Below are 25,451 nucleotides of genomic sequence, written 5' to 3'. Positions count from 1 at the left end.
ATGCCATGACATCAAACCCCTTGCGCTTATGTGCCACACTTAGGCTATGTGCACACGTTGCGGATTTTGATGTGTTTCCGCAGCTTGTTTGGACACGCGGAATTGCATCAAATCTGCAGTGTAGTGCACAAGCAGTGTTAGTCAATGGGAAATTGAGAATTGTTCTGCACATGCTGCAGATTTGCAGCATTTTATTTTCCACAGCATCTCATTTATTTTTGCGGATCTGCAGCATTTCTGCACCCATTGACTACCATTGAGTCAGGCAAATCCACAGCAAAACCACAGGTTTAAAAAAAAATCTGCGGTTTTGCTGCGAGAAACGTAGCAGATTGGGAGGAAGAATGTGTGGGTGGAGTGTGAGCAGACTATGTGTGTGGGCGGAGACTGTGTGTGTACGCGGAGAGGATGTGCGTGTCTGTGTGCGGGTGTTTGTGTGTCTGTGTGTGTCCGTGTGTATCTGCGGGACGGTGTGCGTGTGTGTGCATGTCTGTGTGTAGGCAGGCATCGTCCGATGGGACTACTAGTCCCATCCAGCTATGTCTGCTACAGTGACAGCTAGCCGGATGATGGGACAGCAGTAGTCCCATCATCTGGCTACTGTGTTCCAGTGTAAAAAAAAACCCAAAACACATACACACATATACATACGGTCCATACTCACCAGGGTCACCGGTGATACAGTAAGGGGCAGGTAATTTTCTGCACTGTATCCCTCCGCCGTGAGTTCACCAGAGTTCATACTGTCACTTGCGGGACCGCTGCGTGGGAAAATTCTCATGCAGCAGTGCCGTGAAGTGAGAGCATGAACTCACTGAGCCCTCAGTGATAACACTGCAGGAGCCATATTGTCTCCTGTCAGTGTGTCACTGGAGGCCCTGTAGAGAGGTCACATCTCCTGATGTGACTGCTCTATAGGGGAGATCGTCGTGGGACACTTGTTATTACAACCCCTGGCAAAAATTATGGAATCACCAGCCTTGGAGGATGTTCATTCAGTTGTTTAATTTTGTAGAAAAAAAAGCAGATCACAGACATGGCACAAAACTACCACATTATTTGTTCTTGATTTCTTTTAGTGTTTCTTAAAGCCAGAAAGTTGCCATTTGAAATTACTTTAGTTTTGTGCCATGTCTGCGATCTGCTTTTTTTCTACAAAATTAAACAACTGAATGAACATCCTCCAATGGACTACATCGGACCAGGGAGTATTTGTGTTGGTTTATTATTTTATTTTTATTTGCAGGAGATCGAGGGCGTAGAAACAATTAGGCGTAACAATAAAGATGGCAAAACTGTTTTGTGTTTTATTTCATTAAAATACTTTTTTCTGGCTGTGTGTTTATTTAACCCTTTCACTACTATAGGATTAGTAATCGATAGGTGCCTTATTGATGCCTCTCCATTACTAAGCTGTGGGCTTGATGTCACCTTACAATTCAAAGGTGGCATCAACCCCACATATATTACCCCATATGCCACCTCTACAGGGCAGTGGGAAGAGAGAGGCTAAGTGCCGGCATTGGCGCTTCTTAGAGATGCGCCATTTCTGGGGCAGCTGTGAGCTGGTGCTTGAAGCCGGGGGGGGGCAATATCCATGGCCCCTTCCTAGGCTATGAATATAAGCCCGCAGCTGTCTGGGTAGCCTTTTCTGGCTATTAATTATAGTGGGACCCCACGTCTTTTTTTTAGGGGGGTCCCCCTATTTTATTTTAATAGCCAGTAATGGCTAAATATACAGCTGTGGGCTGAGATTCATACGAAAATAGGAGAAAAAGAAGTACATAGGTGCATAAAAGTTTATAATTTTATTAATTCCAAAAAGGTAATATATCTATAAAAGATTGTAATGCAAAAGACACATTCAGGAATGAGCAGAGCTATTGAGGTCACTATCTAAAATCATGCACATATCCACAGTGGCAGAAAGAACAGGTGGGTTCAGTATAATTACACCAGTACACAATACGCCACTCAAGAAATACTACATCAAAAAATTGTATACAGTATATATATTTACCTATCGCACAACGTGTGCATCATTTACAGAATAATGTGCCCCTCAAAAAATAGCACTAGAACCAGTGCCTGTGAAAAGATTGCACATACCCCACATTAAGCCAACAGAAAAAAAAGTGCTATTGTGCAGTTCAAAGGAAGGTACCGTTCTGTAATACATATTTGTATAAGGCAAATACATATTCAGCCTGTCTCTAGCCGGTCCTTACCAGGATACAGAAAATTGACACCTCAGGTCAAGTGAAGCAGTCCCGACGCGCGTTTCGCGGGCATAACACCCCGCTTTCTCAAGGGAAAGTACTCTGTGAGGTAAACAGGACCTTCTTAAGCCCCGGACGGCTGGTCACATGTGCGCCTGAAAGGTCCAGGTGATTACTGCAAAGGCGTCCAGCATCTCTACGCACGCGTGGGGAAAGAGGGGGTCCCCGGGCGAGCAAAGGAGGCAAAAGAACGCCCAGCAGTACACCGGACACCACGAGCCACACATGCGGATGCGCACAGCCACGAATCACCAATTAAAGCGGTACACACACATAGTAGCCATACAGATATAACACAAAGATATATTCAAAATCACAGAAAACAACAAATAGTATGGTTGTAAGTTGTCTGTAGATGAGGTCCATTCGGGGTTAGATGTAAAGAAAGGTCTGTTACTTCAAATGCAATATAAAGGTCCATTGAATGCAAGTTGTCAGAAGATTACATATGCTAAAAAAGACATAACAAAAAAAAGGACAATTAAAAACACAGCTAAAAACAAAAACACCTGACCAACAAAATATGATGGTCCAGCAGAAAATGTACACCAATAATGACAAATATGAGACATATCGTCACAAGAAGGGGGAAAATGTCAACGTCTCATTAAGACCCCTAGGGGTCATAGTGTCCAAGGTCACAATCCATTTGGTCTCCATTTGGGCCAGGAACTTCTTATTATTCCCCCTCCTGATGCCAAGATGTAAAACATCAATCCCCCTGACCATAAAGGTCCTAGCATCACAATTTTGATGATGTAAAAAATGGTGAGAAATGTTCTTAAGGTCAGAGGGATTGGCCACCTTCCTGCCCGCGACAATGTCCCGCACTCTCACCCTCAATTCTCTAGAGGTAAGGCCAATGCAGATTTTTTGACATCCACATGCGGCATAATATTCCACATTAGTACTACCACACAAGATCTGTTGACGAATATTAACTTCTTTCTTACCATCAGAGGACCGAAAGGTGGAGCAGCGCAGGACATTGGCGCAGGCCAGGCAGTGGCCACATGATATTGACCTAGGAGTGGGGCCTCTGGACCCAAATGGATTAATCGGAGTTGGCACATAGTGGCTCCGAACCAATAGGTCTTTTAAATTCTTGGACCTCCTCGATGTCATTAGGGGGAAGTCTCCTAATGCGGTACCCAGGGAGGGCTCGGCCCGCAATATAGCCCAGTGTTTTTTTAGAATGTGACGCATCTGTTCCCACTCATGATTGTATGTCAAGATGAACCTAATGGGTCCATCTCTATTGCCACTCTTGGACCGATCCTGTGAATGCAACAAATCACTCTGGGGGGTCATTCTGGCCCTGTCATATCCTCGTCACTCATGGCCTCTGCGCGCAGCCTCTTTCTTCATCAGCATCCTTGGCGCCTGCGCTCTAAGTACGAAGAGCAGTGCAACTGCGCATGCCCGAAAAAAATTATAACAGCACAGGCGCCGGGAACGCTAATGAAGAAAGAGGAGGTGGCGCTCGGCGAGCAGAGGCCCTGATTGGTGGCTGGGAGGCATCTGGATTCGGGGGGAAAGACCTGCCCCTGTGGTGATTTCACAGTTTGAGGGACAAATTTCAAAAGCGATTATTGCAGCCGTGCCAGGGACCAGAACTAACAGAGCCACCTTGTCAGAATGCAGCATTAGTGCAGCACAAGGTGGCTCTTTTAGTTACAAACGCCGGCGGGGGGACAGGTTCCCTTTAAGCTCCACCGTTCACACTAAATGCTGCTAATGTGTCCACGCTAGTAGCTGAACTGTAACACAATTATCAATTAATTAATATTATTAGTATTATTAACAATGATAAATATAAATAATTAACAATAATAAAGCAATGAACACTAAATATATAATAGATGTTAATAGTTTTCATAATAATAAAAATAAATATACTCATTAGAAACTAATACAAATACTTGTAAAAAATAATAATACAATAATACTAATAAATACAATATTAGACTACTACTACTACATACAATAATAATAATATAAATAAAATATTGAATAATTATTAAAATGCTGATATTAATAATTGCAGTTTGTCAGGTAAATGTTGGTTTTTGGCTCCCTGAGCACGCGTGATCTCAGCACAGGGGATCTGGCCCACAAAGGATCAGTCAGCTGTTACTGACAGCTCGCAGAGCGTGATCACTATGTGCACCACGTGACAGAACGCGGGAGCGTAATGTGGGGCGTGGCTAGCAACTACTGTAAAGCAGAATGGGCGGGGGTAGACTGTATGTGGGCGGAGACTGCGTAGAGAGTGCTGGGGTGGGCGTGGTCTCGGAGTGGCGGGTGATTTGGAGCGCGGGCCTGTGTGATCTGGCGGGAAATGCAGTGATCGCTGCTGGGGACGGAGAGGATGGCGCCGCTCCCGGAGCTGTACGTGCTGTGTGACCCACAGAAGCCGCCGGTCAGACTGCAGCGGTAACGTAGCCTCATTACCGGGCATCATATAGACAGGAATGTGACAGGAATGGCAGGAAGTGTTGTCATAGTGCAGGAGCCATGATGGTCGCAATTGACGTGTCTGCACTTAGTTCCCATTCATTTATGATCAAGGCCTGTTGTTATTTTTTATTTTGTATCTATATATAACATTAACTTTTTTTATTTATTTTTTTAGACAAAATGGGGAAAAATGCTAAAAAATACAAATCACTTTTTAACCCTTTGATTGGTCAATTTTTATTTTTTGCATTTCCTCTTTGCAGCAGACTTCTCCCCCCCAGCCAATGACTTTATTATTTATACAGTATATGCCAGATGTGTAGTTTTACAAAAATAAATCTTATGCTATTTCTGCAATTATTTTCATTTTGTCTAAGGCTGGTTTCACATTTGCGTTTTTTGCCGCTGCGTTTTAGCGCAAAAAAAGCATGCGTTTTTTCCCCTATGTTTAACATTAAAAACGCATGGTTTTGTTTGTATGCGTTTTGCCGCGTTTGACGACGCATGCGTCTTTTCTATGCTTGCGTTTGGTTGCAGAAATGCAACATGTAGTAATTTCTAGAGGCGTTTTTTTGCCGCAAAAAAACGTATTGCTGTCTATGTAAACGCATGCGTTTTTAAGCACATGCGTTTGGTTGTGTTTTAAATGCATGCGTTTCTATGGAAAAAAACAAGAATACACACTGATAAGCCACCCCCCACCATCCAGGTGATAAAGGGATCCAGATCCTAACCCTAGGGATCCTAACCCTAACCCTACCCCTAACCCTAGGGATCCTGCCTGTAAGGCTCGAGGTCATATGAGGACATCCAGCAGAGGGCGCATCACCGCGAATGAAGGTAACTACAGGTCATTGACCTACATTACCTTCATTCCCTGGGTTTTACAGGCACGAGCACAGCTGCATTATAGAGCTCCTGCCTGTAAAATATTTTAACCCCTTCAGATGGATTTACATCGTGGGACGTTACAGATCTACGGAAGGTATGTATATTGTTGGTTTATTATTTTTAATTTGTTACAGAACGAGGGTCTTCAGGTGGATTAAGAGAATAATAAAATATTACAACAACCTGTGTGTTTATTTCATTAAAATACTTTGCAATATTGTGTGTGTGTGTTTTTTAACCATTTCATACAATTGGATTAATAATGGATAGGTGTCATAATTGACGCCTCTCCATTATTAATCTGGCTTAATGTCACCTTACAATAGCAAGGTGACATTAACCCTTCATTATCCATATCCCACCGCTACACGGGAGTGGGAAGAGAGTGGCCAAGTGCCAGAATAGGCGCATCTTCCAGATGTGCCTTTTCTGGGGTGGCTGGGGGCAGATGTTTTGTAGCCGGGGGGGGGGGGGGGCCAATAACCGTGGCCCCTCTCCAGGCTATTAATATCTGCCCTCAGTCACTGGCTTTACCACTGTGGCGGAGAAAATTGCGTGGGAGCAAATTTTTCTGCAAATTTTATATATATATAAGTGACTCAGTCACTGGCTTTACCACTGCGGCGGAGAAAATTGCGTGGGAGCAAATTTTTCTGCAAATTTTATATATATATATATATATATATATATATATATATATATATTTATATTTTTCTGCAAATTATATATATATATATATATATATATATATATATATATATATATATATATATATACATATATATATATACACACACACACTCTCACCGGCCACTTTATTAGGTACACCTGTCCAACTTCTTGTTAACACTTAATTTCTAATCAGCCAATCACATGGCGGCAACTCAGTGCATTTAGGCATGTAGACATGGTCAAGACAATCTCCTGCAGTTCAAACCGAGCATCAGTATGGGGAAGAAAGGTGATTTGAGTGCCTTTGAACGTGGCATGGTTGTTGGTGCCAGAAGGGCTGGTCTGAGTATTTCAGAAACTGCTGATCTACTGGGATTTTCACGCACAACCATCCTAGGGTTTACAGAGAATGGTCCGAAAAAGAAAAAAAATCCAGTGAGCGGCAGTTCTGTGGGCGGAAATGCCTTGTTGATGCCAGAGGTCAGAGGAGAATGGGCAGACTGGTTCGAGCTGATAGAAAGGCAACAGTGACTCAAATCGCCACCCGTTACAACCAAGGTAGGCCTAAGAGCATCTCTGAACGCACAGTGCGTCGAACTTTGAGGCAGATGGGCTACAGCAGCAGAAGACCACACCGGGTACCACTCCTTTCAGCTAAGAACAGGAAACTGAGGCTACAATTTGTACAAGCTCATCGAAATTGGACAGTAGAAGATTGGAAAAACGTTGCTTGGTCTGATGAGTCTCGATTTCTGCTGCGACATTCGGATGGTAGGGTCAGAATTTGGCATAAACAACATGAAAGCATGGATCCATCCTGCCTTGTATGGAGCATCTTTGGGATGTGCAGCCGACAAATCTGCGGCAACTGTGTGATGCCATCATGTCAATATGGACCAAAATCTCTGAGGAATGCTTCCAGCACCTTGTTGAATCTATGCCACGAAGAATTGAGGCAGTTCTGAAGGCAAAAGGGGGTCCAACCCGTTACTAGCATGGTGTACCTAATAAAGTGGCCAGTGAGTGTATGTGTATATATATATATATATATATATATATATATATATATATATATATATATATATATATATATATATATATATATATATATATATATATATATATTTTATTTTTTTTTTCTTGAAACCCGGCTTTGGAGCGAAGACCGCCGACCCGATCCCACAGTGAGATCGGGTCGGGTTTCACGAAACCCGACTTTGCCAAAAATCGGCGACTTTTGAAATTGGCCGATCTGTTTCGCTCAACCCTAATCCTAGGGATCCTAACCCCAACCCTAGCTATTTCTATTTATAGTGGGTTTTTTAGATGATTTTGATGATTGGCAGCTGTCACACACTTCTCAGCATGCGTTTCAAAAAACGGAAACGCAGGAAAAAACGCATGTAAACGCGTCAAAACGCCGCTTTTTTTTACTGCATGAGAAAATACATGCGTCTAAAAAACGCAGCGTTCGCACGCGTTTAAATGCGTTTTTTTCTCCACCTGCGTTTGCGTTTTAAAACGCAAATGTGAAACTAGCCTAAAAAAATAAAAAATAAAATAATAATAATTTGGCCCACAAGAGAATATCAGAGATCAAACTTTTTTTTTCCCTTCCCCTATTGATCCCCTTTTATTTCGTTGTAACCGGGCCCCCATAGGAACCTCCAAGTACAGGAGAGAATGTTCCTCTGAACTTCTGAAGTGACCCCATCACTGGTAAAGCTGATGTGGGTGTCGTATGCTTCTGTGCACTGATCCTTGTGTAGCCGGGGAGAAAAGAAGTCAGGAGTATTGACAGACAGATCGTGTGTAGTTTAAGGGCTTGTTCACACGATCCTTTTTTCGCTGCGGATCCGCAGCGGATTTGCAGCTGCGGATCCGCAGACGTTTTCCATGCAGGGTACAGTACAATGTAACCCTATGGAAAACGAAATCCGCTGTGCCCACTATCCTTTTTCGGCTTGAAAATCAGCGCGGATTTTCAGCGGAAAAAAAGCAGTACCATGTCAATTCTGTCTGCGGATTCCGCAGCGGGTTTCCACCTGCACCAATAGGAAAATGCAGCTGGAAACCCGCAGTGGAATCCGCAGTAGAAAAAGGATTGAAAACCGCAGTGAACACCACCGCAGGTTTTGCACTGCGGTTTTCACAAATCAGGACCTGAAAAATCCGCAGCGAAAAAAGGATCGTGTGAACATAGCCTAAGGGGTTGTCCAAAAAAAGAGGGCTTTGCTCACCCTCCCCGGGTCCAGTACTGAACCTCTGTGCTGAGCTGACATTGACTTCTCTGCAGTCTGTATAAGCAAAGCATGATAAATCAATAAGTATAAGTTGAATTTTACTCATTGAAATCCTTGAGAGATAGAAATCAGTGACTGACAGTCTTCCCTGTACATGTAGCGAGGGCTGTCAATCACTGGTAGGACCGCCCACTGGACTCCCATGCATACAGAGGAATGTTACTGAATAAAATACAAGTAAAAGCGCAGTCAGATGACTGTATAAATGGGACCGGAATGCACGGACTGGATGGCGGTAATCCCGACCTGAGCGTGACAGCTGTGTAGGAATATATGAAGCCGTCATGCTCGGGTCAGGTGAGCCGTCTGACTGCGCCCTTATACTGAAACTTTTCCAACAAACCCATTTATCATTCTGCTCAGCTTCTCCTCGTCAGGGATCAGACTGCACGTGCAATAAGACGGGTTCCTTTTTAATTAGTGATGAGCGAGCATGCTAGGATAAGGTGTTATCTGAGCATGCCCGAGTGCTGAGTGTTTTCAGCATGCTGAAAAACTATGCCCGAGTCCCCGCGACTGCAATTCTCACGGCTGTTCGATAGCCGAAAGACATGCCTGGATTGCCTGTTAGGAGACATGCAGCAGCATAGAATTTCAGCACGCTGAAGTCACTCTATTAGCAGACGTGCACCCCGCCTCCTGAGCAATGAACATTAGTCTTGGCGCCCGATAACATGTGCTCATACATTTCCCTTAGTGTCCCTGTACATCACAAGTGCGGTCTCCATCTACCATGATATCCGTTTTCTTTTTTTTTTTTCTCTCTCCTCAGATTGTCGTCTTGCCCGAACTTCACTGCCACCTTGACTTTGCCAATTCCTTCCCAGATGTTGGTTTTCAGCGTGGGTGACTGGTCAGGATTATCCAGAGATGGTAAAGTGGAGGTTCAACTGGAAGTTAGTGGACAAGAAGTGGAGAGAATCGGAACCCTGACCCATGAATCCCGGTAAGGGCCTCTAATGAAATTACTACCATTGATAACTGGGGTCTAAGGGGTAACGTTTCTCCTAGTGGAGAGGGACAAGCCATGTGGCTTGTAAGTCTCCTCACTCTGACATGTCAGGCTTGGCTTGTCCCTCTCCACTATGAGAAACGTTACCCCCTTAGACCCCAGTCCAGAGCCTCTCACCTAGCAAAATCAGATCTCTCACTTTGCACTGATGAGGGGCAACACCCCAAAACACACCGTATTTGCAAACTGAGATTTTGGTTTGGCTTTTATCCTAAGTAATATTGCAAGGCTTGTTAAAGGGTCGATATTGATTATTGGGATTGCTACTTACAATAGGTGGTGCTAGAGTTCTAGTCCTCTTCCTCTGTGAAGAGACCATTTGCATATTTAATTTTCCAGATGGGCATGCATGGCTTATAAGTCTCCTTACTCTTGACATGCCAGCCTTGGATTGTCACTCTCCACAAGGAGAAATGTTAACCCTTGGATAATAGAACTTAATAACCTTATGTAGTGTACTCAAAAGACTACTTGTGCTATAATGTGGTGATGCCTCTTAAAGGGGTTATTCAGTTTCAAGAAATTGATGACCTATCAACTGGATGGGTCATAAACATCAGATTGATGGGGGTTCTGCCACCCAGCATTTCAACAATCTACTTGTTGTAAGGTTCAGCAGCAGCTGGATGTAAATACATTGAGCAGAGCTGCACTGCACAGCGCCATTATAATGTAGTGGCCACTGAGGGGTACTACACCCGACTACTATTCAAGAGAATAAGAACATTTCTGCAGTCTGTTACCCCACTGAAGTCACTGATGGGGCCAGTGATTTACTGCAGCACTCCCAAGAAGCATTACTGGGTGTACGCAGACCGGTGTAGGGCCAGGAAAGCATTGGCATGGGTCTGTATTTGGGGATAGCGGTTGGCTGTCGGCTAGCTCTCCTGACCCCACTGACTATGTCCACGGGCGCTCTTGTTCATGTGTTCTTAATATCTAGAGGGCAATAAGGGGCTGCAAGAAGCCTCTCACTGCCACTTATTTCCTATAGGATCTAGCATGTTACATACCAGCGTGCTTAATCGGTTTGCCCTGGCAAAATTGGTGGGTACGGACAACAATCATGTATCTTATTAATTGATAAAAATAAATGAGTTACGCTTCTATTTTTTAAAGCATTCTTTCCAGCAAATTTTCCCACACCTGCCTAAAACTTTTGTACGGTAACTTAGGTATATCTGTATGCCCGTGCTTCAGTACGGGAAAATAATTTCTTATCCTTCCTCTAGGAATTCACAACTCCTGAAAAACATAAAACTCAGCAAAAACAATGCACATAGCCTAAGGGAGTTTTTGTATGATTATTATTATTTCTTCCCTTCCACGAGTAAAAAGTGATTAGCTCTTGATGTTGGTTTTATAGATGTTTCCTCTGGGATTGTGCATCTGGGGATTACAAAGGCAACAAACCTGGGAAGGGGGAGTTTTCTGTAAGCATGGTTATGCATGGACAGGTAAGACTACGGTCGCTGTTATTTATCATGCATTTTTATCCCTTTTTATTTCTTTATAATTTTAGCAGCAAGGTATCTGAATACAGCTGATTATTTGATTACACCCATGTGTCCTGTGAGTTACATTAGCAAATTACCTAGAAGCAGATTTTTCATTACAACCATGGCGAAACTGTTAATAATGCTCCCTGCTGATCTCTTGCCTTGCGCAGGCGTGTACTATGGAGGACAGAGAATGAACTTCAATCCCATATTGCAGCCAGCATGCAGCCAGCGGGTAAGGAAAGGGTGAATCAAACACCCGAAAACCCCGCCCCTATGGCTAAAGATTGTTCCCTCCAAATTCAGGTGACAGTGTCCCTTTAATCTAATTAACTGTGCTATTAAAAATAGCGGTCTGCAATTGTGTGGTTATCGATGGCCTCTAGTCTGCTGCTGGGGAATATTAGGTGTAATCCAAGATAAATTATTTTTATGCAGGAGGTGGGTTTTGTGTTTTTGTTATGAAATATATGTGTATATATATATATCTCTATCTATCATAGATATATAATACAAGTCATGACTGGTACATGAAGAGAGAGGACCCTGCCCGTGAGGGCTCACAATCTACAAGGGATGGGTGAGAATACAGTAGGCGAGGGTAGAGCTGGTCATGCAGCGGTTTGGTCGATCGGTGGTTACTGCAGGTTGTAGGCTTGCCGGAAGGGGTGGGTCTTCAGGTCCTTTTTGAAGGTTTCGGTGGTAGGCGAGAGTCTGATATGTTGTGGTAGAGAGTTCCAGAGTAGGGGGGATGTGCGAGAGAAATCTTGTATACGATTGTGGGAAGAGGAGATAAGAGGGGAGTAGAGAAGGACATCTTGTGAGGATCGGAGGTTGCGTGCAGGAAAGTACCGGGAGACTAGGTCACAGAAGTATGGAGGAGACAGGTTGTGGATGGCCTTGTATGTCATAGTTAGGGTTCTGTACTGGAGTCTCTGGGCAATGGGGAGCCTGTGAAGGGAGTGACAGAGGGGAGAAGCCGGGGAATAGCGGGGGGGACAGGTGGATTAGTCGGGCGGCAGACATTAGAATAGATTGGAGGGGTGCAAGAGAGTTAGAGGGGAGGCCACAGGGCAGGAGGTTACAGCAGTCACGGCGAGAGATGATGAGGGCATGGACTAGGGGTAATATATATACAGACAGACAGACAGACAGTCAGCAATAGTGCAAGTTCCACCACTTAAAAAGATGAGAGGCGTCTGTAATTTACATCATAGGTAGACCTCAACTATGGGAGACAAACTGAGAAAAAAAAATCCAGAAAATCATATTGTCTGTTTTTTTTATCATTTTATTTGCATATTATGGTGGAAAATAAGTATTTGGTCAGAAACAAAATTTCATCTCAATACTTTGTAATATATCCTTTGTTGGCAATGACAGAGGTCAAACGTTTTCTGTAAGTCTTCACAAGGTTGCCACACACTGTTGTTGGTATGTTGGCCCATTCCTCCATGCAGATCTCCTCAAGAGCAGTGATGTTTTTGGCTTTTCCCTTGGCAACACGGACTTTCAACTCCCTCCAAAGGTTTTCTATAGGGTTGAGATCTGGAGACTGGCTAGGCCACTCTAGGACCTTGAAATGCTTCTTACGAAGCCACTCCTTCGTTGCCCTGGCGGTGTGCTTTGGATCATTGTCATGTTGAAAGACCCAGCCACGTTTCATCTTCAATGCCCTTGCTGATGGAAGGAGGTTTGCACTCAAAATCTCACGATACATGGCCCCATTCATTCTTTCATGAACCCGGATCAGTCGTCCTGGCCCCTTTGCAGAGAAACAGCCCCAAAGCATGATGTTTCCACCACCATGCTTTACAGTAGGTATGGTGTTTGATGGATGCAACTCAGTATTCTTTTTCCTCCAAACACGACAAGTTGTGTTTCTACCAAACAGTTCCAGTTTGGTTTCATCAGACCATAGGACATTCTCCCAAAACTCCTCTGGATCATCCAAATGCTCTCTAGCAAACTTCAGACGGGCCCGGACATGTACTGGCTTAAGCAGTGGGACACGTCTGGCACTGCAGGATCTGAGTCCATGGTGGCGTAGTGTGTTACTTATGGTAGGCCTTGTTACATTGGTCCCAGCTCTCTGCAGTTCATTCACTAGGTCCCCCCGCGTGGTTCTGGGATTTTTGCTCACCGTTCTTGTGATCATTCTGACCCCACGGGGTGGGATTTTGCGTGGAGCCCCAGATCGAGGGAGATTATCAGTGGTCTTGAATGTCTTCCATTTTCTAATTATTGCTCCCACTGTTGATTTCTTCACTCCAAGCTGGTTGGCTATTGCAGATTCAGTCTTCCCAGCCTGGTGCAGGGCTACAATTTTGTTTCTGGTGTCCTTTGACAGCTCTTTGGTCTTCACCATAGTGGAGTTTGGAGTCAGACTGTTTGAGGGTGTGCACAGGTGTCTTTTTATACTGATAACAAGTTTAAACAGGTGCCATTACTACAGGTAATGAGTGGCGGAAAGAGGAGACTCTTAAAGAAGAAGTTACAGGTCTGTGAGAGCCAGAAATCTTGATTGTTTGCTTCTGACCAAATACCGTATATACTCGAGTATAAGCCGAGATTTTCAGCCCAAATTTTTGGGCTGAAAGTGCCCCCTCGGCTTATACTCGAGTCACGGTCGGCGGTGAGGTCGGCGGGTGAGGGGGAGAGGGCGCTGAGGCATACTCACCTAGTCCCGGCGATCCTGTCGCTCCCCCTGCCCGTCCCACGGTCTCCGGGTGCCGCAGCTCTTCCCCTGAGCGGTCACGTGGGACCGCTCATTAGAGAAATGAATAGGCTGCTCCACCTCCCATAGGGGCGGAGCCGCCTATTCATTTCTCTAATGAAGCGGTGCCGGTGACCGCTGATAGAGGAAGAGGCTGCGGCACCGAAGACCAGCTGTCCGGGGGAAGGAGCGGCACGCCGGGAGCAGGTAAGTATCGCATATTCACCTGTCCGCGTTCCACACGCCGGGCGCTGTCTCCATCTTCCCGGCGTCTCTCTCTCTCCTCACTGACTGTGCACGTCAGAGGGCGCGATGACGCATATAGTGTGCGCGCCGCCCTCTGCCTGATCAGTCAGTGCAGGGAGACGCCGGGAAGATGGCGCCGAGGAGCTGCAAGAGAGGTGAGTATGTGTTTTATTATTTTTATTGCAGCAGCAGCAGCTATGGGGCAATAATGGACGGTGCAGAGCACTATATGGCAGAGCTATGGGGCAATGGTGCAGAGCACTGTATGGCACAGTTATGGGGCAGTAATGGTGCAGAGCACTATATGGCACAGCTATGGGGCAATAATGGTGCAGAGCACTGTATGGCACAGCTATGGGGCAATAATGGTGCAGAGCACTATATGGCACAGCTATGGGGCAGTAATGGTGCAGAGCACTGTATGGCACAGCTATGGGGCAATAATGGTGCAGAGCACTGTATGGCACAGCTATGGGGCAGTAATGGTGCAGAGCACTGTATGGCACAGCTATGGGGCAATAATGGTGCAGAGCACTGTATGGCACAGCTATGGGGCAATAATGGACGGTGCAGAGCACTATATGGCACAGCTATGGGGCAATAATGGACGGTGCAGAGCACTATATGGCACAGCTATGGGGCAATAATGGTGCAGAGCACTGTATGGCACAGCTATGGGGCAATAATGGTGCAGAGCACTGTATGGCACAGCTATGGGGCAATAATGGTGCAGAGCACTGTATGGCACAGCTATGGGGCAATAATGGTGCAGAGCACTGTATGGCACAGCTATGGGGCAATAATGGACGGTGCAGAGCACTGTATGGCACAGCTATGGGGCAATAATGGTGCAGAGCACTGTATGGCACAGCTATGGGGCAATAATGGACGGTGCGGAGCACTATATGGCACAGCTATGGGACAATAATGGTGCAGAGCACTGTATGGCACAGCTATGGGGCAATAATGGACGGTGCGGAGCACTATATGGCACAGCTATGGGGCAATAATGGTGCAGAGCACTGTATGGCACAGCTATGGGGCAATAATGGACGGTGCGGAGCACTATATGGCACAGCTATGGGGCAATAATGGTGCAGAGCACTATATGGCACAGCTATGGGACAATAATGGTGCAGAGCACTATATGGCACAGCTATGGGGCAATAATGAACGGTGCAGAGCACTATATGGCACAGCTATGGGGCAATAATGGTGCAGAGCACTATATGGCACAGCTATGGGGCCATAATGAACAGTATGGAGCATCTATTTTTATTTTTGAAATTCACCGGTAGCTGCTGCATTTTCCACCCTAGGCTTATACTCGAGTCAATAAGTTTTCCCAGTTTTTTGTGGCAAAATTAGGGGGGTCGGCTTATACTCGGGTCGGCTTATACTCGAGTATATACGGTACTTATTTTCCACCATAATATGCAAATAAAATGATAAAAAAACAGACAATGTGATTTTCTTGATTTTTTTTTTTTTTTTTTTTTTTTTTTTTTCCTCAGTTTGTCTCCCATAGTTGAGGTCTACCTATGATGTAAATTACAGACGCCTCTCATCTTTTTAAGTGGTGGAACTTGCACTATTGCTGACTGACTAAATACTTTTTTGCCCCACTGTATATATATATATATAACCTTTTCTACGCCCGGGTGGCGTGCATTTATATTGGTATATGGGCTCCATCCTGTCATGTGCAACCCCCATCCTGCGCCCTCATCCTGTTTTGTGCGCCTCCATCTTGTCATGTGCTACTCTCTTCCTGCGCCCCCATCCTGTCATGTGCTGCTCCCATCCATATGCCCCGTACACTGATCCATAAAGGGTGATGGCCCCCATAAGATGCTCCATTGTATAATATGCACCGTATGCTGCTGCGATTAAAAAAAACAATTTATATAGTCTTCTATCGTCGCCGGGTCAGGTGGGGACACCAGAACGCTATGGGGGTCAGGTGCCGGAGTCGCAACTGGCTCAGGCCCCCGGCACTTGCTATATTCACCTGTCACCATTCCACCACTGTGCTGTGCTGCGCTCTGTCTTCCGGGTCCTCTGTCTGTGACTGTTAAGGCTACTTTCACACTAGCGTCGGGCACTGCCCGTTGCAATGCGTCGTTGTGGAGAAAAAACGCATCCTGCAAAGTTGCCCGCAGGATGCGTTTTTTCTCCATAGACTTTTATTAGCGATGCATTGCGACGCAGTGCCACACGTTGCAACCGTCGTGCGACGGTTGCGTCGTGTTTTGGCGGACCGCCGGCACAAAAAAAGTTACATGTAACGTTTTTTTGTGCGTCGAGTCTGCCATTTTCGACCGCGCATGCGCGGCCGGAACTCCGCCCCCTCCTCCCTGGACCTTGCAATGGGGCAGCGGAAGCGTCGTAAGACTGCTTCCGCTGCCCACATCGGGCATTTCTTTCACAGTATGCGTCGATACGTCGGGCCGATGCAGCGCGATGGCCCCGTACCGACGCTAGTGTGAAAGCAGCCAAAGTCAGAGGGCGCGCACTAATCACGTCAGACCTGAACGTTACAGGCCGAGGTCGCGGAAGATGGAGCGGCGCGCAGCGGTGGAACGGGACAGGTGAATATACCATACTCACCCTTCTGGCATGTCCTTTCTCCGTCGGAGATCGCGGTAGGGTCCTCTCTCCTACTGTACCAGTTATGACTTGTATTGTTCAAGATTATTGTACTTGTTATTATGTATACCCCTCCTCACTTGTAAAGCGCCATGGAATAAATGGCGCTATAACAATAAATAATAATAATAATAATAATAATATGTGTTCAGTGCTTAAGCATACCGCGATCTCCTGGGCTGCGTCACTCTGTGGGGTCCAGACTGCGCAGGCGTCTGCGCTTGCGCAGTCTATAAAGGGGATGGACAGAGTGACGCTCCCAGCCTTGTATTATAGATATTATACTGTATATATCTATATATTATACCTATATATATCTATATATTATACCTATATATCTATACTAGATGGTGTCCCGATTCTAACGCATCGGGTATTCTAGAATATGTATGTATGTATGTCACGCTTAGCACAGTACGCTTAGTATATAGCGCAGCCACGTAGTATATAGTACAGCCACGTAGTGTATATAGCGCAGCCACGTAGTATATAGCGCAGCCACGTAGTATATACACTGTGTTCCAAATTATTATGCAAATAATATTTCCTCATATTTTCTCTAAATTACCTATCTGAATTGCAGTCATTGTTATTTTCCAGTCATCTACTATTCTAGTATAATTGCAATGTTTGGGAACAAACTGCCTATGAAAACAGTATCTTTTTTAAAAAAAATAAACACTAAAAATGCATGTTCCAAATTATTATGCACAGCAGAGTTTTCAACCTTTTTTTTTTTTTTTTTTTTTTTTTTATTTTGACCAAAAAAATGGTCAATTGTGAAGTTATAAGCATTATTAGCTTATTACAAAAGGAAACCAAACAGTTTTCAAGTGAAAACTTTATTCTAGGTGATGTTACATTTGCACCTAGGACCCCTTGTTCGAAAGAAGCTTCTGAACTCTCTCGTCCATTGAATTTGTCAGTTTTTGGATAGTTTCTGCTTCAATTGTTTTGCATGTGGACAGAATACCCTCCCAGAGCTGTTGCTTAGATGTGAACTGCCTCCCGCCATCATAGACACCCCTTTTGATGATGCTCCAGAGGTTCTCAATGGGGTTGAGGCCAGGGGAAGATGGTGGCCACACCATAAGTTTGTCCTCTTATGCCAATAGCAGCCAGAGATGCAGATGTGTTTTTTGCAGCATGAGACGATGCATTATCATGCATGAAAATGATCTTGCTGCGGAAAGCACGGTTCTTCCTCTTGAACCATGGCAGGAAGTGTTGTTTTAGAAACTCCACATAGATTATGGAGTTCATCTTTACCCCTTCAGGGATCATAAAGGGGCCGACAATCTCTCTCCCCATGATTCCAGCCTAAAGCATTACTCCACCTCCTCCTTGTTGGCGCCTTAGCCGTGTTTTCATGGGGTGTCCATCAACCAGCCATCCTCCACTCCTTCTATCTGGACCATCGAGCGTTGCACGGCACTCATCGGTGAACAAAACAGTTTGGAAGTCAGTCTTCATGTATCGTTTGGCCCACTGGAGCCGTTTCTGCTTGTGTGCAGTGGATAGAGGTGGTCGACAGGATGGCTTACGCACCTCTGAAGGACCCTGCATCTTGTTGTTCTGGGGACGTTGGAGGCACCAGCAGCTTCAAAAACTTGTCTGCTGCTATGACAAGGCATTTTTGCAGCTGCTCTTTTAACCTTACGCAATTGCCTGTTGGAAAGAGTCCTCAATTTTTCCTTATCAGCACGCACACGTGTGTGCTGGGAATCAGCTACATACTTCTTGATTGTGCGATGATCACGATGAAGTATCTTGGCAATGTTGATTGTAGTCATGCCTTGACCTATATACTCCACAATTTGTTGCTTCTCAGCAGCCGACACATCCTTTTTCTTTCCCATTTTGGCAAAAAATGTAGGCTGCTTAATAATGTGGAACAGCCTTCTTAAGTAGTCTTGCCTTTATTTGGACACACCTGCCAAACCTTGCACAGGTATCTGCAATTGCTTTCAGTGATATAAAGAGCCCTGACACACATCACCATCAATGAGTTTAAATGACAAACAAAAAAATTCTAACCTTATCACTCCTAAACTCTTTGTGCATAATAATTTGGAACACAGTGTAGCGCAGCCACGTAGTATATAGTGCAGCCACGTAGTGTATATAGCACAGCCCACGTAATATATAACACAGGCCACGCAGTATATTGCAGTGTGGGCACCATATCCCTGTTAAAAAAAACATAAAATAAAAATAAAAAATAGTTACATACTCACTCACCTTTCGGCGTCCACCGAAGCTGTCCCGATGCGTGCGATGCTGCCGCCAGCTTCCGTTCCCAGTGATGCATTGCGAAATTACCCAGATGACTTAGCGGTCTCGCGAGACCGATAAGTCATCTGGGTAATTTCGCAATGCATCACTGGGAACGGAAGCTGGCAGCAGCATCGGTGGACGGCGGAAGGTGAGAATAGCACAATTTTTTTTATTTTTTTTTAAATTATTTTTAACGTTATATCTTTTTACTATTAATTTTGCATAGGCAGCATCAATAGTAAAAAATTGGTCTGGGATGGGGCGACACACTGGCACTGACTGGAGGGGAGTAGGGAGGGGCCAATTGCGGCCGTACTAAGCCTGTTGCCGATTGGTCGCGACCTGCTGCCTGCGACCAATCAGCGACGCGGGATTTCCATTACAGACAAACGGAAGTACCCCTTAGACGATTATATAGATAGATAGATAGATAGATAGATAAAGAAAACAAAAGCAGCACCAAAAGAAAACAAAGGGTGCAAAAAATCCTTCCAGGTATATACCAAGCCTCATGCTTATTATCCAGAAAAATGAAGGCAGCACTCCAATAGAAAAAATGAAAGTGGTTTATTGGCCCATGTGCGACGTTTCGGTCCAAGATGTGGACCTTTCTCAAGCTTGAGAAAGTTTCACATCTTGGACCGAAACGTCACACATGGGCCAATAAACCACTTTCATTTTTTCTATTGGAGTGCTGCCTTCATTTTTCTGGATAATGGATGGATAGATAGATATACCTATATATTATATACATATATGTATGTATATATCTCATAGATATAGGGAGGGATTGCATTCAGTAAATTCAATTTAACCTTTTACATTGTACGAGCAGTATACTATATAGCAGAAGGAGCTGAGAAGACTGTATAGGAGTCAGAGCAGATTCAGGGTCACTCTATGACTGTGTTCACACCATGTCTTTTAAATGCGAACAAACCCAACAAGATTTTTTCCTATCGCCACGACAGCACTCCAACGAGAGAGGGGATCCGCCCACCATCCGGACAGGAACCTACAGGATTTAAAGGGGCGGTCCCCCTCGCCACTCCAGTTTGGGTTCCTGTCCGGATGGCGGGAGCCTGCAGGATGATCTTACCCGGGTCCGCCATGCCTCTGTGCGGTATCCATCGGGAACGGCAGAATCGGGGGCCCGGAAGCAGCGTCGGGGGTGTCCTGCGTGCAGACCCCCCCTCGTCTGGCCATACGGAGCACGTTCCAGGAGTCAGGCAGTGCCGTCCTGGTCCTCAGTGCAGGCGCAGGGTTCAGCGTTCTCGCCGGCGAACCCGGAAGTAGTTGTTACACTTCCGGGGTAAGCCGGGGGAGGAGTGCGGCTGCTCATATGAAAGACCGGCAGCTATGGAATGTGCCGTGCAGCAAGATGTCCTCAGTAGGGGACGCGGAGCACCCTCAGGGAGAGGGATCAGAGCAGCGCAGCAAGAGCGGTAGCGGCCGCTCAGGAAGCAGCAGCAAAGTGGTACGGGGGCAGCGGCATGCAGGCGCCCCGGTGTCACAGAAGGATTCGTCTCCTCCAAAATCGGTATTCACGGGATCAGCTTATGGTGAGTCTTAATAGTACACCTGATGCTGACATGGTCTACTATTCTGTGCTTTGTTTTAGGGAAAAAAGTCATCTAAATCAAAACATAAGCAATGTGCTTTACGCATGACCCCAATGCCTGACAGTTACACTAAGAGGCTTTGCCAGGCTTGCATCTCAGACCTTAGAAGAGGAAGCCCCCCTTCGTCCATCAGACCTCAGAACTGTCATCAGGGAAGAGATAAGTTATTCCCTTAGAGGCAGCCACCATGAAAGGTCGGTCAGGGACATATCTCCTGGATCTAGCCCATCTGTGGAAGGTGAATGTTCCCGCTTCTCATCACCATCACCATCATCCTCAGATGAGGAGGGAAGGCCATGTTTTTCGGTAGAGAATATGGATATGTTAGTCAAAGGGGTCCGAGCAACCATGGGCATGGCGGAAAACAGGGAACCGAGGTCTGTGCAAGACATAATGTTTGCGGGCTTGTGCCAGAAGAGTCGTAAGTCATTCCCGGTGGTAGATACGGTTAAAACCCTTATTAAGCGGGAATGGGATAAACAAGACAAGCGGTTCCTACCGTCGTCAGCAAAAAGAAGGTATCCCTTTGATGATAATGATTTGACAGAATGGATGAAGGTCCCAAAGGTGGACGCAGCGGTGGCTTCTACATCTAAAGCTGGTACCCTGCCTCTGGAGGATGTAGGTCTGCTAAAAGATCCGTCCGATAGGAAAGCAGATATGTTATTGAAGAAAGTGTGGGAGTCTTCGGCTGGAGCATTCAAGCCGGCGATCTCGAGTACATGTACAGCTAGGTCCGTCATGGTTTGGATAACTCAGCTGGAAGAACAGTTAAAATCCAAAGTTCCTAGAGATAAAATACTGAGCTCCCTTTCACAAATACGAGAAGGTGTGGCGTATTTGGCGGATGCATCGGTGGATTCCCTGAAGCTGGCAGCCAGGTCAGCAGGTCTTTCGAACGCCGCCCGCCGAGCCCTATGGCTTAAAAACTGGAAGGGGGATGCCCAGGCAAAAGCTAAACTTTGTACAATTCCGTGTAGGGGTGAGTACCTGTTTGGCCCGGTATTGGACGATATCCTAGCTAAAGCTGAGGATAGGAAGAAAGGTTTTCCTAAAATATTCAATCCTACCTTTAGGAATACCTTCAAGAGACGCTTGCCGTACCGGAGACCTTACCAGAACCGAGAGTGGGAGTCAACAGAGCCGAAAAAGAAAGGTCCGGACTTTAATGCCTCTTCATCCTCCTCAAGACGCAGAAGGAATTACCGTTAGTATTCCAGTAGGGGGCAGATTGAAGCACTTCTATACTCAGTGGGCCAGAATAACTTCGAGCAATTGGGTTCTGGGTATAGTTAAGTCAGGGTTAAGATTAGAATTCCGGGAAAGACCTTCGAATTTTTATATTTTGACTGCCCCCGATTCCTTAGTCCAACAGAAGACCCTGGAAAAAGAGGTTCAGACGTTAATACAAAAGGAAGTGATAGTTGAGGTTCCGAAACATCAGCAGGGGAAAGGGTTCTATTCCCCTTTATTTTTAACCTCCAAACCAGATGGATCCTTCCGAACCATCATAAATTTACGGAGATTGAACAAATATCTACAATACCATGCCTTTAAAATGGAGTCGATTAAAACGGCAACTAAACTTCTTTTTCCCAGATGCTATATGACAGTCCTGGATTTAAAAGATGCGTATTACCATCTGCCTATTCACAAGGATCATCAACAATTCCTCAGAATGGCGGTGCGCTTAAACAATCAGGTCAGACACTTCCAGTTTACTGCAATGCCATTTGGGTTATCAATGGCACCGAGAGTGTTTACTAAGGTCATTGCGGAAGTAATGGCCTATGTCCGAGAGCGAGATACATTAATTATACCCTACTTGGATGACTTCCTGATAGTAGGAAATTCGTTTTTTCAGTGTAGGAGTCGACTAAAGCATGTAATATCTTCCTTACAGGACTTGGGTTGGCTAGTCAATATGGAAAAGTCAAGATTGGAGCCATCAACAACTCAGACTTTCTTGGGTATTCTGCTAAATTCAGAAGAACAACTATGTTTCCTTCCGGAAAAGAAAAAGCAGACGATTGTGCACAAAGTCAGTACTGTGATAGAAACACCAGATCTGACTTTGAGAGATGCTATGTCCCTTCTGGGATCCCTAACATCTTGCATACCGGCCGTCCAATGGGCTCAATTCCACACTCGAGTATTACAGGCCCAGGTCTTGGATGCAGAGAAGAGTCTTCAAGGTCAATTAGGCAGAAGACTCAGGCTGTCCACCTTCGCTCTAGACAGTCTAAGATGGTGGCTAAATATGGAACATTTAGAGAAAGGGGTGCACTGGAGTATTGTACCAGACAACACGGTGACAACCGACGCCAGTCCGATAGGTTGGGGAGCTCACATAGATGTTTGGACTCAAGGGCAATGGTCTCTCTTAGAAGCTCAGGAGTCCTCAAATTGGAAAGAGCTTATGGCAGTAAAAAAAGCTCTACTCAGGTTGCTACCATCTCTGCGGGATTCACATGTAAGAATCCAGTCAGACAACACAACAGTAGTAGCATATCTCAACCACCAAGGAGGGACAAGGTCAAGTTCCCTAATGAACACTGCTACGGACATACTCCTCATAGCCGAAGCTCACTTTCGTTCTCTTTCAGCCGTGCACATTCGAGGGGAGCTCAACACAGAGGCAGATTACCTCAGTCGTCATTCTCTTCGTCAGGGAGAATGGGTTCTAGATCGTCAGGTATTCAAACAGATAGTAGACCTGTGGGGGTTACCCGATATAGACTTGTTTGCAACAAGGGAGAACAGACAAACTAGGAAGTTTGCTTCGCTTTAGGTAGCAGACAAACCCTGTATAATAGACTCCCTTCAGATTCACTGGAGTGATCATGATTGCCCCCTTCTGGCCCAGGAGGGCGTGGTTCTCTGTACTCAGGGCAATGTCGGTGACCGACCCCTGGGTATTGCCGGCCAGTCCGGAACTTCTTTCCCAGGGTCCATTCCGTTACCCCAATGTGGAATCCCCTACATCTGACGGCGTGGAATTTGAGAGGGAGGTATTGAGGAGGAAAGGGTTTTCGGAGGCTCTGATATCTACCCTTTTAATTAGCCGGAAAGAAGTTACCACTAAAATTTATTCCAAAACTTGGAAAAAGTTCCTTGCCTTTTACCAACATCCCTTTTCTGGCAAAGTTCCAATTCCGGCTATTTTGGAATTTTTACAAAAAGGCCGAGAATTGGGCTTGGCGGTAAATACCCTTAGAGTCCAAATATCAGCTTTGGGAGCATTATATAACAGTGATGTGGCAGGGAATAGATGGGTATCCAGATTTATTAAAGCCACTGAACGTAGTAACCCAGTGTGTGTTCCTAAATTACCACCATGGGATTTAAATTTGGTATTGGATGCTTTAACAGAGCCTCCCTTTGAGCCTTTAGACTCTGTCTCCTTAAAAAAACGTAACTTTAAAAACAGCCTTCCTGGTGGCCCTGACCTCAGCTAGGAGAGTGAGTGATTTACAAGCTTTGTCAATAGACCCTCCTTATTTAATGGTTTTTCAGGATAAAATAGTTCTAAAACCAGATCCAGCGTATCTATCCAAAGTAGCCTCCAAATTTCATAGAAGTCAGGAGATAGTTTTGCCATCATTGTGTGACAATCCCGTTTCAGCCGAAGAGCAGAAATGTCATAGGCTAGATGTCAGAAGAACACTATTAGAATACCTGCACAAAACAGAACCAGGGAGGCAGAGTAGGGCTCTGTTTGTTTCCTTTCAGAATCCAAGGAAAGGAGCGAGTGTAACAAAAGCGTCTATTGCCAGATGGATAAGAGATACGATATTTCTTGCTTATACTGCCAAGGGTCAGATACCTCCAGAAGGCATCAAGGCCCACTCCACTCGAGCCATGGCCTCATCCTGGGCGGAAAGAGCGGACGTCTCCATAGATGTAATATGTAAGGCGGCAACGTGGTCATCTCCTTCCACTTTTTATAGACATTACCGTCTTGATTTATCTTCAGAGGCCAGTTTAGTTTTTGGCCGTACAGTACTTAGTGCTGTAGTCCCACCCAGGTGATGGATCTCTGAAAGTCTCTGGTAAGGGTGCTGTCGTGGCGATAGGAAAACCGGTTTTTACGTACCGGTAATAGGATTTTACAGAGTCCATGACAGCACCCGCACATTCCCCCCCCGTAGTTAATCACTGGATTCCTGCACTCTATTGGAAGGTGTGCCTTTAGTTATCACTCTTTAGAGGCGATGGTATTTAGTAATGTTTAAGTATATATGATTGTGTACTAACTCAATGGCGGTGTCCCTTGTACTCTGAAACACAAACTCTCTCGTTGGGGTGCTCTCGTGGACTCTGTAAAATCCTATTACCGGTACGTAAAAAACATTTTTTTTTATAAATAGAAGACACTTTAGGAAACTGGAGTTGTTTTTTTTCCTGAATTGCCTTTTTTTTTTTTCTCTATGTACAGTCATAGATTGAGGCTGTTAGTAATTGAAAAGTGGCGACTCGCTGAACAACAATTCTTCCAACACCTATAGCCTTCCAAAATAAATCATAAAAAAAGGTAAAAGGTAACATCTGTTATTTCAGAAGGCAGATAATTATTTATTCACTACAGGTATCTGTTAAAGCCAAAAGTCACCCAAATCATGAATGCAAGAAGAGGAAAAGGCTGAAAGAAGACGTAGAAGATAACATTTGTCCTAATAAAGAGTCAGTGAAAGGACCAGTTATACAGCAAAAGGCCAAGGCTGGTAAAGATGGCGCTCTTGCCAAGGCTGGTAAAGATGGCGCTCTCATGAAGGTGACTTCGGGTAAAGGAAAGGGGACTATTTCAGGTGAGTTTAGTTATTGA

At 45.2% G+C, this 25,451-nt stretch overlaps 1 protein-coding gene across 2 annotated transcripts in view; it reads left to right on the top strand.

Annotated features, from left to right (window-relative positions):
• Positions 1 to 4,527: 4,527 nt before the first annotated feature.
• The window catches only part of LOC143806765 (kelch domain-containing protein 1-like), a 38,382-nt gene continuing 17,458 nt past the window's right edge, over positions 4,528 to 25,451 (top strand). For both annotated transcript variants that reach the window (XR_013221557.1, XM_077287641.1), the window contains exons 1-4: positions 4,528 to 4,715; positions 9,378 to 9,551; positions 10,984 to 11,074; positions 25,215 to 25,434. Coding sequence is in view for 1 of the 2 variants with exons in the window: in XM_077287641.1 (XP_077143756.1) it covers positions 4,651 to 4,715; positions 9,378 to 9,551; positions 10,984 to 11,074; positions 25,215 to 25,434 (550 nt within the window). In the remaining variant the exon portion in view is untranslated. The remainder of the gene's footprint in view (positions 4,716 to 9,377; positions 9,552 to 10,983; positions 11,075 to 25,214; positions 25,435 to 25,451) is intronic.

The sequence above is a fragment of the Ranitomeya variabilis genome, chromosome 2, assembly GCF_051348905.1.
Source record: "Ranitomeya variabilis isolate aRanVar5 chromosome 2, aRanVar5.hap1, whole genome shotgun sequence".
In the NCBI taxonomy this organism is placed as follows: Eukaryota; Metazoa; Chordata; class Amphibia; order Anura; family Dendrobatidae; genus Ranitomeya; species Ranitomeya variabilis.
Note: the sequence above shows the minus strand (reverse complement) of the source record. Positions and strands in the feature narration are given on the sequence as shown.